Raw genomic sequence first — 13,440 nt, 5'->3', positions numbered from 1 at the left:
GTATCTGTCCTGCAGAAGCTTCTGAATGGAGGCCTGAAGGGAGCAGGGTATTTGCCCGGGGGGGAAATGTCCTGGAGTTCTGCTATTTGGGCATGTTTGGTACCCTGAATGTCACCTGCCACATGGCACCCTAGACTTTAGGGGGGTATTGCCTGTGGTGTCCGTACGTGCCAGCCCCACCTCCATACCCCAGAAGCTGGTGTCCCTTCAACGGGGTCTGCATGGAAATGGCTCACACTCTGAAGCTAGTTGCTTTTTATTACTGACTCCATATGCCTGTGAGGTTATATGCTTGTCCCCCAAGCCCCTGTCATCCCCAGATAAAGCCTGTGCCATCCCCAAATAAAGCCTGCACCACAGCTGCCACCAGACACCACCCCTTCTCTCTACAGCTGCCTGTATGCCTGATGTCTGCACATACCTTCACCCCAGGTAGGAGCGCCTGTCCAGCAGCATGAGGCAGGCTGGCACTTAACACCCTCATTGGATCTCAAGAAAATGTCAACAGCCAGAGCCATTCTTCTCAGACCAGCTCAATTTTAATTCTGAGGTGACAAAGATACAGGTGGAGTCAGTTTTAAGAAACATCCTCCAAATCCCATTCCTGCCACCAGGAAGGAGCTGAAGGTAATGCCACCCCGTCAGCAGTAGCTGTGCGGCGGTGATCAGGAAGTTGTGGTATAGACAGGACACCCTGGAGCTATGGTCCCATTTGTAAATGGGTTTGCACACAGGCTTGGTTGGAAGAGTAGGTTTTAGGGCTGTCCTGAACAGCAGGCACTGGGGGTTACCTATTCTGAGCAAGTGGTGCCTGCCTGCCCACACAGTCCTGCTGGAGCCTGGTCCCGCGAGCTGGCTCACCCTGAGTGTGGGCCTGTGGGGCCCCTCAGCCCTACTGTGGGTGGCCCTGGTCTGCATCAAACTTGCAGGTTCTGCAGAACCAAGAGAGGGCAGGTCTGACGAGTGACCCCTTCTGTAGCCCAGCAGCTTCTCCCAACTGCAGTGGGAAGGAAGGTACCAGTGACGGCTAAGGGCTATGATGACCCTACACATGAGCTGTGGCCACTTGCTGGGAGTAAAGCGGTGAGGACCGTCCATCTGGGCAGGCAGCCCGTACCACAGTGCACAGCATTGGCTAGGCAGTGTGCTCACCAGAACCACATCCCCTCAGCAAGAAGCCCTTTGTTCCATGGCCATGTAGCCAGAGGAACCATCTGTCAAAGGGAGCCAGATCTGGGAGGGGGTGCCTTCCCAGACCAGGCTGCTCCTGCGGCTTCCATTGCTGCCCTGAGGCTATGGAGCACTTGGGGGTGTCCTTGTCTTTACGGTAAGCACTTTGGTGGGAGAGCAGTGCAAAGGCTGCCAACAGAAAGTCATCACAACCACAGAGGAGAAGGTGTGGGGTCAGCGCTTCGTAGACAACACTGGATTATCCTCCCCCCACAAGGCCTGGAAGCTTCCAGGACAGATGATCATACTCCCCCCCCCCCCCCGCCCCCCATTTTATGTGGACCAAGTGCAGGCCACAGCTGTGCTTTTGTCTTGGGGGAGGTTCATGAAGAATCTAGATTCAGGACCATCCCAGCAGCAGCCCCGGGAGGGGGGCAGGGAAGCCATCCGTGCCGGAGGCCGAGCCTAGGGGTCTACAAACAGCTGCCCTGGTGGTTATGGCAAAGCCACTGGCGCTTCAAAAGTATCCTGAAAATGTAAATAAACATTCCATATGCAGACTAGAGGTGATTTACACTTGAAACATTTAAATATAAAGCTGTAACTTAAGTGACAACCAAAAGAAAAAAAAAAAAACAAGACGACTCAGCAACTGAGAAGGCTGAACACACACACAGGACACCCCAGACACGAGCCCACTAGGCGATGCCATTTTCATTGTGCCAACTTTATGCGCAGGGCACGCTAGTCCAGCTGTCTGGTCCCTCACGCTGTCTGGCACTGCACCCCAGCACGTGGCCCGTCCTCATCCTCCTCGTAGGCCTCCCTGTGCTGACGCCAGTTCTGCTCGCTGGGGTTGAACTCCTTCAGCTCCACCTGGTCCATGTCATCTGTGACCCTGACCTTCTGCCGTGGGGGCAGCAGGGCCTCCAGCTGAGGAAGCTTGTCTTGAGGAAGCCAGTGTTTCTCAGGGAAGATGACCTGTGGAGGGTGAGGTGGAGCTAGGTAGCAGCTGCCCCTCCCAGGGAGGCATGCCTAACACAGCCCACGACCACCATCTGGAACTTACTAGAAACTGGATGATCAGAGTCCCCTTCTCCAGGGGCGCTTTGTAGATGGGCATCCCTTCATTACGCACACACCTCAGGTCCCCGTGCTTTATCACCTCGCCTGCCGCAGAGAAGGGTCAGTTATGGAGCAGAAGACGGGAGTGGCCTGGTGACAGACCCTGCTGGAGGGCAAGGGGAAGCACCCCGGGCAACGTGCTGGCCCCTCCAGCACAAGGTAAACCACTCTGAATGCCGACCAGACCAGAGGACTGGAGCCTGGGAGCTGCAGGTGGTCCAGCCTGCCTTCCGGCACTGCCCACGATGCACGTTCTAAAGGCATCATGGGGTTTAGGCCCCTGAGCTCCAGGGTTCTGGCCCACATCTAAAAACATTGTCTCCCCACCACCACCCTGAAAAAGAAAGGGCGCAACGGTCGCCAGAAGCTAGCTCCATGCAGAATGAGGGTGGGGAGGGGACGCCCAGCATGGTTGCTCCATAGCCTGCCAAGGGAAAGGTGCCGAGGACCCTCTCTGGGTCATGAGCGGCAGGGTCCTACTCGGTGTGGGGCCTTCAGCCTCAGGGCCTATGGCCGTCCTATGGGCTGGAAAGTTCTCCCATCTCTGTCCCTACGCCTCATGCTTCTGCCTCTACTTCAGAGGAGGCTGGGAAGATACACGCATGAGGCCCTCCAGCAGTTCCAGGTACCTGCCCCCCCCAACCCTGAGTCTCAGCCCTCGGCAGCAGACAGAGGAGGAAGCAGCAGCCAAGCAACGAGAAGCCCAAATGAGAAGGTGAAGGGAAAGGACAATAAATGAAGGAGGAGGAGATTACTCCAGTGGAAGGTTCTCTGAAGCCTTGGCCATTCCCTGTCACTACGTGAGGAGGTGGGGTCTCCTCTGCCCCCCATCACTGACCCAGAGCCAGGCTGCCCATCAACTGTGGCCAAGGAGGATGAGCCATCTTAAAGCTGCACTGACGCCAGCCTGCTTGCACTCTCAGCACCACGGTCAGGGATAGGGCCCCAGGAGCAGGCCTGGACCTCACACTCATGACTGCTGCCTGGGGCTTCAGGGAGGCTGTGGCCCCCGTGGCCCCCAAGGCCCCCACTCGAGCAAGCGGAGGAACCAGGGACCTTGTGAGGGCTGCATTTCATGTTTTCATGAGAGTGGCGTGTTACCCTGCCATGTCCCCTCACATCAGTGTAGACGCACGTGGCAAAATGAGAAAGTAGGTCAAATGTTAACAACAGGCAGATCACGTACTGTGTTTATCATTACAACTTCTGGTTTGAAGTGGTTTCCAAATAAAAAATTAAAGAACTCTGATCAAGGCTTGGATATAGAATCCGTATCATTTTATGTCCAGAAAAGGAAGAAAGTGGAGGGAAAGAACAGAGAGAAGCAGCAGAGGGAACGAAGCCACAGAAAGAAGCCAGCAGGCAAGCAGGCAGCTCAAGATCCGCTCAAGCTACCAGCCACTACCGCCTCTGGAGAGGCAGCGGGCATCCCCACCCACCCTAAACCTCAGATGCCTCAGCAAGCTGCTCCTGACCCTGTCAGGGAGCCTGGGTATGTAGCCACCACCACCACTGCCCAGATGCGTGCTGACACGGATGAGTCATCTCCGTGCTACCTGGAGACTGCTTCAAGTTCAGTCCACACACCCCCCCGCCTTCTGCCGTCCTCCTCTGGCCCCTCCCGGCCCCCGTGGGCGTGTGCAGGTGAGTGGGTCTGCATGAGCAGCCAAGGCTGAGTTGACAGGCAACGTCTTCTGAGGAAAATTCTACTTTAAAATATCCCTGATGGGTAATCAGCAGCACGTGAGCTGGGGGGGCACATGAGGAAGGTGGCACTGCCACCACCTGTTACCCCTCATGTCTTACCCAATTAATTTTTAAAAGTTTGAGTTAAATTGGCAGGTTCCAGTGAGAGCACTGGATGCCAGGATTCCTGTGGGAGGCTCTTTCCCCTGACTCTGAATTCTTTTTTCTAGAATATTTAAAACATTCAGAAACTTCTCAAGTCATTAGCGATGACTCAACTCAAAGAAGACGAAGTCTCACTACTGTCCAGTGCGAAGCCAGGCCAGCGGCCAGCCATGTCACACACAGCCGCCCTTCAGCACGACAGCCACAGACACGCCCCTGAAACATTACCTGACTTGGATGTAATAACGAGGATTCGGTCGTCCAGCGTTTTTATCGTCTTCTTGAAGCCACAGAGGGCTTCAGAAAGCTGAATTTTCATTTTCATGATCAGGTCGTGGCCTCGCCTCTGAAAGACACTATGATCCTTCTGATCAAGTACAATTATGACATCGCCAGGCTCCAGCTCAGGCTCCTGATCTCCTTCTCCATGAAACAGTATCTTTTGCCCATCTTTCATACCTATGAGACATCATCCTTTCTGATTAGCATTTCTCTCTCTTAAAAAAACCATACTTTCTACAAAGCTATGAAGATGGCACACAGTCCCCTGAGGGTTTTTACTCGTCAAACCTCCCAACCTCATGGGCACGGGGACCAGAACAATAGCTGGATCGCCAAGAGAAAGAAGGCCACGCCTCCCCTGGCACACAGCCCCTTGGGTGGCTGCCACACCCGCCACTGCACGCACATGGTCACCACCCACTGATGCTGCACGCATGGTGCAAGGCTCTGGGGGTGTGTACCAGAATGCTTAAACAGAAGTCCTCTAAGGATGCCCGTGTTGGTTTGGGTATTGATTTGTGTACTTTGGTCTCATCTCTCACGTAGAACATATTCACCAGATTAGGAGCTCACAAAATAATCCAGAAATACCTGGAGAACCACTAACAATGAGCGAGGCCTTAAAATGACAGTGTCAGCAGGATGGAGAGCAGGGGAGGGCTGTACGTGGGGGAATCTCGGCAGTCGGGGGTCACGTGTAAAGGAAGGAGCTCTCCGGCCAGTGAACGGCCGAGGTGGTCAAGAAAAAGATGCCCCGTGACTCCAAGGGGATGGCTTGAGGAGGACGGGAGGGCACTTAACCAAAATCAAGGTCAAGCACCTTTGAGGGCACTGAAAAACCTTCAAAATGGATCGTTTTTGATCTGGAGGCAGCAGACTGCAGCAGGCAGACTGGGCTGGTGATGGGGATGGCAGTGAAGCCAGGTGGGGAACTGGGAACAGGAGGGCTGGGGCACACTCGGCCCCGTCCGGATGTCTTGCCCTGCGTCCCACATCCCAGAAGCCTGACCTGTGCACCCCACAGTCAGCTGCCGGAAGCACTCCCAGTGGTGTGGAGTGCTAAGCTGTGTAGCCTCACCTTTCTCGACGTGTACCTCGATAATCTTCTTCTCTCGGATCACCTTGGCACCGCTGCAGCTCTCACAGCGGTCCTTGGGGTTGATACGCTCGCCCTGGCCCTTGCATTCAATGCACACGGTCTGGATCTGCTGTACCATGCCCGGCCCGATCTGCTGGATGTGGATCTGCATCCCGCGGCCCTTGCACAGAGGGCACTTCTCCACGGACCCCTTCTTCCCGCCAACACCTGGAGGGAGGTGCGGCAGGAGTGAGAGCCAGGCTCCTCTGCAGACAGCCCGTCCCTCTGGGCGCCAGGGCAGGGGTTTTGGGCCCTGACATGGGACCCCGGGGTTGGAGCTCTATTTATAGGCGTGGAAAGCAATGCACAGAGTCTGGATGATTCTAACCAAGCAGTAACATCCAGATGTTAACACATGACCTCGAATGTTTGTAGCTTTGGCCATGCCCAGCCAAATGCATTCCTTGAGCTTCACCAGCGATATTGTCTCCCACCCCTGCCTACAGGTAACCGAGGGGGCTGGGCTGAGAGACCTGGCGTGGGGCAGCCCAGCTCAACCAACTCAGGACGTGTGTCTGAAATCACCAGACACGACTTTTCTTGAAAATTCCTATTTTTAAAAACTGTGTTAGTTACATTTACATGGAGTTACATTGAGTCAGGAACAGTAAACTATGGCCAGCTGCCTGGCTTTGTGAATCAGGCTTTACTGGCACCCAGGCACATCTGCTTATTTGTGCCAACAGCCGCTGGGGACCCTGTAGCCCCTGGACCTGGAACACTTCCTATCTGGCCCCTAAGTTGGGTGAACTATCTCAGGTTTCTAATGTTCAAAATAATGATCAACATGTTAAATGTCAGTCCAAAGAAAAAGCATACAGGGCAAACTAAGATTCAGCCCTTAGGCTACCTGTTTGCAACTGTTTGACCCTTACATTTGAAAAGATACACAATTCTTTTTCTCTGAATTAGAAAACAATCAGAACTTTCTAGATCTAAGGGATCAGCTATAGGACTCCTTCAAACATTAATTTTTACCTTCACATTTCTCACAAATTACATTTTTCTGGAGGGCCAACTTCTTTGTCACTCCATTATACAAATCTTCCAGAGTTACAGACAACTGATGTACGACGTTCTTGCCTTATGGAGGAGAGAGACACAGTTAGTACCACAGTGGACACTACGGGCCATGGAAAATCCCGCCTGCCTGAGGCCTGAGCCCTAGCTGCGGAGCCACGCCCACACTCCCTTCCCACTGGAGGTGCTGCTTCAGCCCCACCCGCCTCCCCCAGCCGAGAACAAATGCCCTTTGTAGTGAAGAGCTGGTTATTCGATCATTTATAGAAGTCAACAGTAAGACTTCCCATCTCCTCAGAACAAACCTGAGAGCGATGGTGGGGAGGGGAGGCCCCCAGCAGGGCCATGGGTCCTCCCCAGGAAAGCCCTTCCTTCCCTCGAAGATGGTGTGACCACCAGTCTGGGAACTTTTAACCGAAACTCTTCCCTGAGCCTCATGCTCTGTAGCTCTGCACGGTTGAGCCTTTCTGTAATCTGTGGTCAAGTGGGAACTCTGCTGACACCTGATCTGTGGACCCTGCACCTTGGGGCTCCAGGCCAGGGTCAGACAGCCCACAACTGCCCCTGGGGCTCACACTGTCGTGGAGACACACTGTCCCCATTTATTTGCTGTTAACCTGGAAAGACAACTGGACTCAGTATGAAGCTGTCCACCTCAAGACCCAAGCTTGTAACTGTGTCCCTGTCAATTATCCGAGCCAGCGACACAGGGGTCATGGGGCCAGGGCTTGTCCTCGTGATCAGCTGATTATCCGCACCCTGTGTTCAAGACTGGATGACCAAGCTTCTGAAGCTCAGAATGGATTATAATGTGAGAACAAGTACCGCCTTATCCATCCAGGGCCCCAGGATTTTAATAAGCTTGGCTGGCTGTCTAGTTTCCAGGTCCCTGGTAACCTGGGGGAAGCGGCGACTAGAGACCACTGCCTACAGCCAGAGGGGCGGCTCCGGGCCGGCAGGAGGGAAGAGGTGGGGAAACCAACCCCAGAACAAAGGCCCTCACCTCACCCCAGGGGGTGATGCTGCCAACCATGACTCACCTCCAAAGACACAGGCAGGTGGTCTCTTACAAAGATGTCCCCACATAATGGCTTGAATTCCATTCTCTGGAAAATCTGAGCAGCCCCAGAAAATGACACACACTGCAGAGTGCCAGCCAGAAACAGCTTACACGGGCGCAGGGCAGGAGGTGCCATGATGTCCCATAGGATGCGCAAGGGCCTGAGCCCAATAAGGGAGAAACAGGACAAGCTCCCCTCCTCCTCTCTGTTCGCCACCCCATCTGCTGCCTCTCAGGTGGCATCTGCAGGTGTCAGGTGAGTGCATCAGGTGCTAGGAGGCTCCAGGTAGCCTGGATACCACAGAACGGGGAACCACTTACAGCTGAAGGTCCACCCTGATTCCAGGAACATGTAGGATTTTAAAACTATAAAACTTGCTTAGTGCCTTTAAAAAGCACTTACCTCTTCTCTCTCTAGCCATCCGTCCCCCACCACCAAAGAACATGTCAAAGATGTCCATGGGCGAAGAGAAGCTGGGGCTGCCTGAGCCTCCTTCCTTAATCGCCTGTTCACCACCCTGGTCATAAATGTCCCTTTTCTTTGGATCTGAAAGCACTTCATATGCCTGGGATATAAGCTTAAACTTTAAAGAGAGAGAAAGAGAAAAGAAAGAAGATTTGAGTTTCATTGAAGCAACCCACGGCAAGGAATGCAATGATGGAGGTACTCCGTACCCCGACACCCAGACCAGCAGGCCAGCCCGTGTGCTCCCCTCACGGACAGGGACCGAGGGCCAGCGTTGCTAAGGAGCCAATGAACACGAGAGAGTGTGCCGTGGTGGTGGGGAATGGACACTCCTCCCTACCTCAGCTGCCCCGGACAGGAAGCCAGAGGCAGTCAGGCCAGGCCAGGGCTTACCCCAGGCTCCCAGGTACGGCCGCAGGCCTTAGGGACACAAGGACTACTTCCCCAGTTTACCTGCGTGAGACGCCTCGTGCACACCCCCACCCGGTCTCCCCAGCTCAGTTAACACCAACACCAACACCTCATTTCCTGTCCCTCTCATCTGTCAACACATCCTTCTGGCACTGCCTCCCAATGCTGACCTCCAGCACCCTGACACACAAAATGCCCCACATGTTGCACTCACGCTTAGTATGTCACCAGAATCCAATTGTAAGAAAGGTATCAGAAAAACCAAATTGAAAGACATTCTGCAAAACTAAAAGAGAACAAAGTGCAGCGTGTGATCCAGGACTAGGGAAAATCACTACAGGAGACGTTGCAACGACCAGAGAATGTGAGTTTATTCCTTGATGTTCAACTTCTCCAACGTGCTAAGTGGACTGCGGTTACGTACAATGGGGTTTTCACAGGAGAAACACACTGAAGTGTTTCGGGGGACAGGCTATGAGGCCTGCAAGCATAACGAGAGGCTGGTGAAGCAGAGGCTGCCCCTGGTTACAGCGTGAGGTGCTCACTGCCCCACGCCCACCTCTCCTCCAGGTACATGAAGGTTTTAAAGTAAAATTAGAACACAGTCCGCTATCCCTAATCCACCCCTTCTTGCCACTCCACCTACCCAGCCTATGGAGGCCACCAGCTTGCACCTACATCACAGCCATAATCCCAACGGCCTCCCACCTCCTCAAGCCCGTCTCCGCTGAGCACACTGCTGCCATGGTGGGCCACCAGTCCTCTGACCCAGGTCCCAAAGGTGGTCTGTGGCACCAGAGTCCGAGCCGGGCCTCGCTCTGGGCCATGTGGCCAGCCCACACCACCTCACGCTCCCTGAGGCTTCCGTCAGACCCCCCTCTCCCCCTGCCCCACGGAGTCTACTTTGAGCTCAGCTTCGTCCACTGCTGTGTCCCAGGGCCTAGAACAACGTTTGCGTGCGAAAGGCAGGTGGCAGATATTGTCAGGTGAATGGCTCAATTCTAGAGGAATATGGGCAGAAGGGTCTTGGCCCTGCAGAGCCGTCTGCAGTCTGAGAGAATAGCCCACAACACCACTGGCTCCGTAAAACAGGAAAATGTGCTCTGAGGAAGCAAATATGGAAATTCAACAGAGAAGCTAGGTTTTCTCTTGTATTACAGACTCCTGAGAGAGATCGAAATCTGTAATTCATCAATAATAAGTAAGACCTAACAAACAAGTCCTCAAGGGATGTCAGAATCAGACTCTTGTCCGTGACCTGCACCTGCTCCCTATGCCTTCGACTTCCTGCTGACAGTAGGGGCGCACATCATGGACCAGATAAATACACTTCTCGAGAATTTCCACTAGAAACACTCCCCAAATACTCTGGTCAATCTAGGAAGCAAAGCAACACCGCGTCACTTGGAAATTCATCAGAGGAGCGTCTCCCCCAGGGTCAGGGCTCCCACCAGCATGAGCAGGTCTGGCCCACCTCTGAGGCACCAGAATTCCAGAGTCTAATCTGGGTTCCGGCCTGTACCCTGTCCTCTAAGCTGAAAATCCACACCAGCTCACCTTTCAGACTGTGATCATCTGCCAGGGGACCTTAATGAGATCACCGTTCAGCCAGGAAAAAATGACTTTGAGATGATGTTGTAACTTGGAAGAGGGTTTGTGATAGAATATTAGGTGGTAAGAAGAAAAGCTACCAGGATGACCATGCAGGATCAACCACCTGGAAAAGGCTGCCTGCAGAGAGGCACAGGAAAAGCCATTGGGAGATGTGTACATGGGGGGGTTTTCTCTAGAGTCTCATATTTCCTGTACTGTAATGCTCTCTTTTATGATTTTTTTAATGATTTTTAACTTGAAAATTTATTATTCAGACTAAAAGTTACAGTGAAATTGGCCAAAAAAACCAAACTCATCTCAAGCTGATGAGGGTAACAGCCAAGAATATGCCCCCAGCACGGCCCCCAAAGGGGACTGGCCTCCTGACCCCCTGCCCGGGAATCCTGCAGAAAAGCAGCGTAGAGGGGGTAAGTACAGACTCCGCGGAGCACCTGACAGCAAGCACGGGCTGCCCAATGCTTAGCAACCCAGGACAACAGGGCACAAAACAAAAGCCAGCACCCAGAGCTGGCTCACTTGCCTCCCGACAGAGGAAAGTAGTGAATCTATTTTTGAAGAGACATTAATAATACAGTGACAACCTTAGGAGGGAAAAAAAAAAAAAAAAAGTTGTGCCAGTTCTCCCCATGACAAATACAGGAGAAAGCAGCAGTCTACACCGTGCGCCCAGCACACAGCAGGACCAGAAAGTAGGGATCTGGTGGGTCAGTGAGTCTCCTGTCAGGTTTCTATGAACTGCATCCCCAGCCCCATGGCCGCTGGGCTCCCAGCTTCCCTGCCCAAACAGTCTGGGTACAGGGTCTGCTCCTCCTCCCGCACAGTGCCCCTCACTCAGCCAGCCTGCACACATCCTAGTGCCAGCACTACGAAAGCCGGACAGCAGGCCCTGGCCGCCACCAGGGAGGGGAGGACGGGGCCAGAGGCTCTGGGCAGGGGTTAGGGCAGCCCACTGGAACCCCCACACTGATGGCTTTCGTGCTTCACGAGATGGGGGGGACATGACAAAACCCTGCCTACTCACCAAGAGCCTCACTTAGGTGACAGGGTTTGGTGCCTGGCTCTAAAAGGTTGAAAACAAACCACATGGCCCCTGCCACAGGTCCGCACAGGACAACACCTACAGAAATGCTGTGGAGGTCAAGCCCAAGTTCTAGAGCACAGACCCACTCCACGTGCACATGCACAGCCCTGAACTTCGGAGATGTGACCCGGAACAGGCTCAAGCGGCCTTCTGAGTGTCACACCAGAAGCCTGGATGTGCTCCCCTCGCGGGAGATCCTCACCAACAGGCTCCACCGACCCTGCTAGCACGTCCTGAATCACTAGCAGTGCGCAGAAAGCCAGGGCCTGTGAAAGCTACAGTAAGCCCTCTAAATATAGATGAGAACGCGAGTGAGCAAGGCACAAACGTCTCACAGGAGAGCATGTTACGTTTGTGACAGCCACGCTCGGCACATGTGGCTAAATATAAATATGCCATCATGGCAGCCAGCAGCCGCCCCTCCTGCAGCAGACGGCTCCTCGTGGAGAGTGAACGCAGGCTGGCCTGGTCTCCAAGGGTCTGGGCGCCGGACGGCGGCTTCCCCAGCGGCCTGGGTGTCAGTGCTGGCCCTGTTCCAGGAGCCTCCCCACCACCACTGAGACTTCCAGAGTTTCATGAGAAAGTGGCAGACAGTGGACAGAGGGCTGGGACTGCCAGCAGCTTTCCCAAGACTCAGTTTAGGTCCTGCCAGTCACCGACTCAGGCTGGCTCTGCCCCCTGCAAGGAACATTTCATTCAGGTCCCCATTAGACAGAGTATTTCCAGGCACTCGGTCCTTAGAATCAACTGTGGGTCATTTGTCACCGAAAACGTGGAATAATCCTGCAAAATGATGTGTCAGGGTAGAGATCTGCGTGTCTGTTTCAAAACTAGGATCATTCAGGGCCTGACGACCTTGACCCAGCAAGACCTAGGCACACCAACGGAATTGGGTCCGGCCACCGAGCCTGACCCGGGCTTGCCCTGGTACTGGCCCAGGTCCAAGCAGCTCGTCCCCTGGGCTTCTGCATCCAGGAGGAAAGAACACAAAATTCCACCCAGCACAGCAAGTGCATGACTTCTGCCGGCCGCGCCTCCGTTTGTGGGGGGAGGGCTGCCCCTCCTCCGAGCCGCCCTCGGCCTGTGCCCACCCGCGCTGCAGGGGCCGTGGGGCCTGCCCACCGGGGGAGACGCGATGCAGGGGTCCCCAGGGGTCCCAGGGCCCGCGGTGATCCTGACCGCAGCCCCCCACACCCGCAGTCTAACCCCAGCCGACCCCAGCCCCTCGTCTGCTGCCCCCGCACCTTCTCGCCCTCATCCGGGTTCTTGTCCGGGTGGTACTTGAGCGCCAGCTTCCGGTAGGCCTTCTTGATCTCCTCGGGGGACGCGCTGGGCTTCACCCCCAGGATGTCGTAGTACTGCGTCTCCTTCACCATCTTGGCTCTGCGGGCGGGCGGGGCGGGCGAGGCCGGTCAGTGCGCCCCCGACGACCCGCCGCCCGCCCGCGCTCCCGCTCCCGCTCCCGCTCCCGCTCGGGCTCCCGCTCCGCCGCCGCCGCCGCCGCGGGCACCGCCGCACTCGGCCTCCGGCTCCTCCGCCGCGGGTTTTATTCGGCGCCGGCGGAAGGTTCCGCGAGGAGACAGTGACGCCACAGACGCCCAGAACCTTCGCGGAGGTTCCGGCGGCGCCCCGGCGGGCGGCGGGAGGGGTGGGGGGAGGGGGCGGGAAGAGGAGGGGGGAGGGGAGGGGAGGGGGGAGGGGAGGGGGGAGGGGGCACCCCGAGCCAGGACGCCGGGCCTCGGACACCCGACCCGCGGACCCCGCCCCTGCACCCGGTCCCGGGACCCCCGAGCCACGACCCCGACCCCGTACCCTAGACCCTGGACCCGGGACGCCTGATCCCCGACCCGGGACACCCGACCCCGGACCCCGAACCTGGTCCCTGGACGCGAGAGCCCCGCCCCGGACCCCGGGACCCCCGGACCCCGGACCCCGGGACCCTCCCCGCTCGAGGACCCCCGCGCCCGGACGGCCGACTGCCCGGCCCCCAGCCCCCAGCCCCGCCCGCCCGCCCGCGCGACCCGCCCGCTCACCCCGGCTCCTCGGCCGGCGGCTCCTCCGGCTGCCCGTCTGACTCCCCGGAGCTCCAGCTCTGGCCGCCGCCCCGGGCCATGGTGGGGAGCTGGGAAGGGGGCTTCGGCGAGGGGGCCGCCCTGCGCCCAGGTGCGTGCGCCCCGGGTGCGTGGGGGCCGCAGGTCCGACGGCCGGACGGCCCGAGGGGG

General features: G+C 56.1%; 1 protein-coding gene across 2 annotated transcripts; it reads right to left on the bottom strand.

The window, feature by feature from the left end:
• Positions 1-517: 517 nt before the first annotated feature.
• DNAJA4 (DnaJ heat shock protein family (Hsp40) member A4) lies at positions 518-13,407 on the bottom strand. 2 transcript variants are annotated; one of them, XM_025438649.3, is made up of 8 exons: positions 13,252-13,407; positions 12,463-12,601; positions 8,050-8,230; positions 6,545-6,649; positions 5,507-5,734; positions 4,375-4,605; positions 2,240-2,340; positions 518-2,151 (listed from the first exon to the last, which is right to left on the bottom strand). In XM_025438649.3, exons 1-8 carry the CDS (start codon positions 13,329-13,331, stop codon positions 1,936-1,938), a joined length of 1,281 nt encoding a protein of 426 aa, XP_025294434.1. In that variant the 5' UTR covers positions 13,332-13,407; the 3' UTR covers positions 518-1,935. The 2 variants fall into 2 exon arrangements, with proteins under 2 accessions (XP_025294434.1, XP_048963984.1); XM_049108027.1 differs by lacking the exon at positions 13,252-13,407 and adding an exon at positions 12,729-12,747.
• Positions 13,408-13,440: the final 33 nt, after the last annotated feature.

Source organism: Canis lupus, chromosome 3 (genome assembly GCF_003254725.2).
Source record: "Canis lupus dingo isolate Sandy chromosome 3, ASM325472v2, whole genome shotgun sequence".
NCBI classification, from domain to species: Eukaryota; Metazoa; Chordata; class Mammalia; order Carnivora; family Canidae; genus Canis; species Canis lupus.
Note: the sequence above shows the minus strand (reverse complement) of the source record. Positions and strands in the feature narration are given on the sequence as shown.

Excerpts from the sequence above, each read along its gene's own strand:
- DNAJA4 (XM_025438649.3), bottom strand. The coding sequence starts at position 13,331 with ATGGCCCGGGGCGGCGGCCAGAGCTGGAGCTCCGGGGAGTCAGACGGG. Across the intron at positions 8,231-12,462 it reads ACCCGGATGAGGGCGAGAAG|TTTAAGCTTATATCCCAGGC; the intron begins GTGCGGGGGCAG and ends CTCTCTTTAAAG. Across the intron at positions 6,650-8,049 it reads GATGGCTAGAGAGAGAAGAG|GCAAGAACGTCGTACATCAG; the intron begins GTAAGTGCTTTT and ends CTCCTCCATAAG.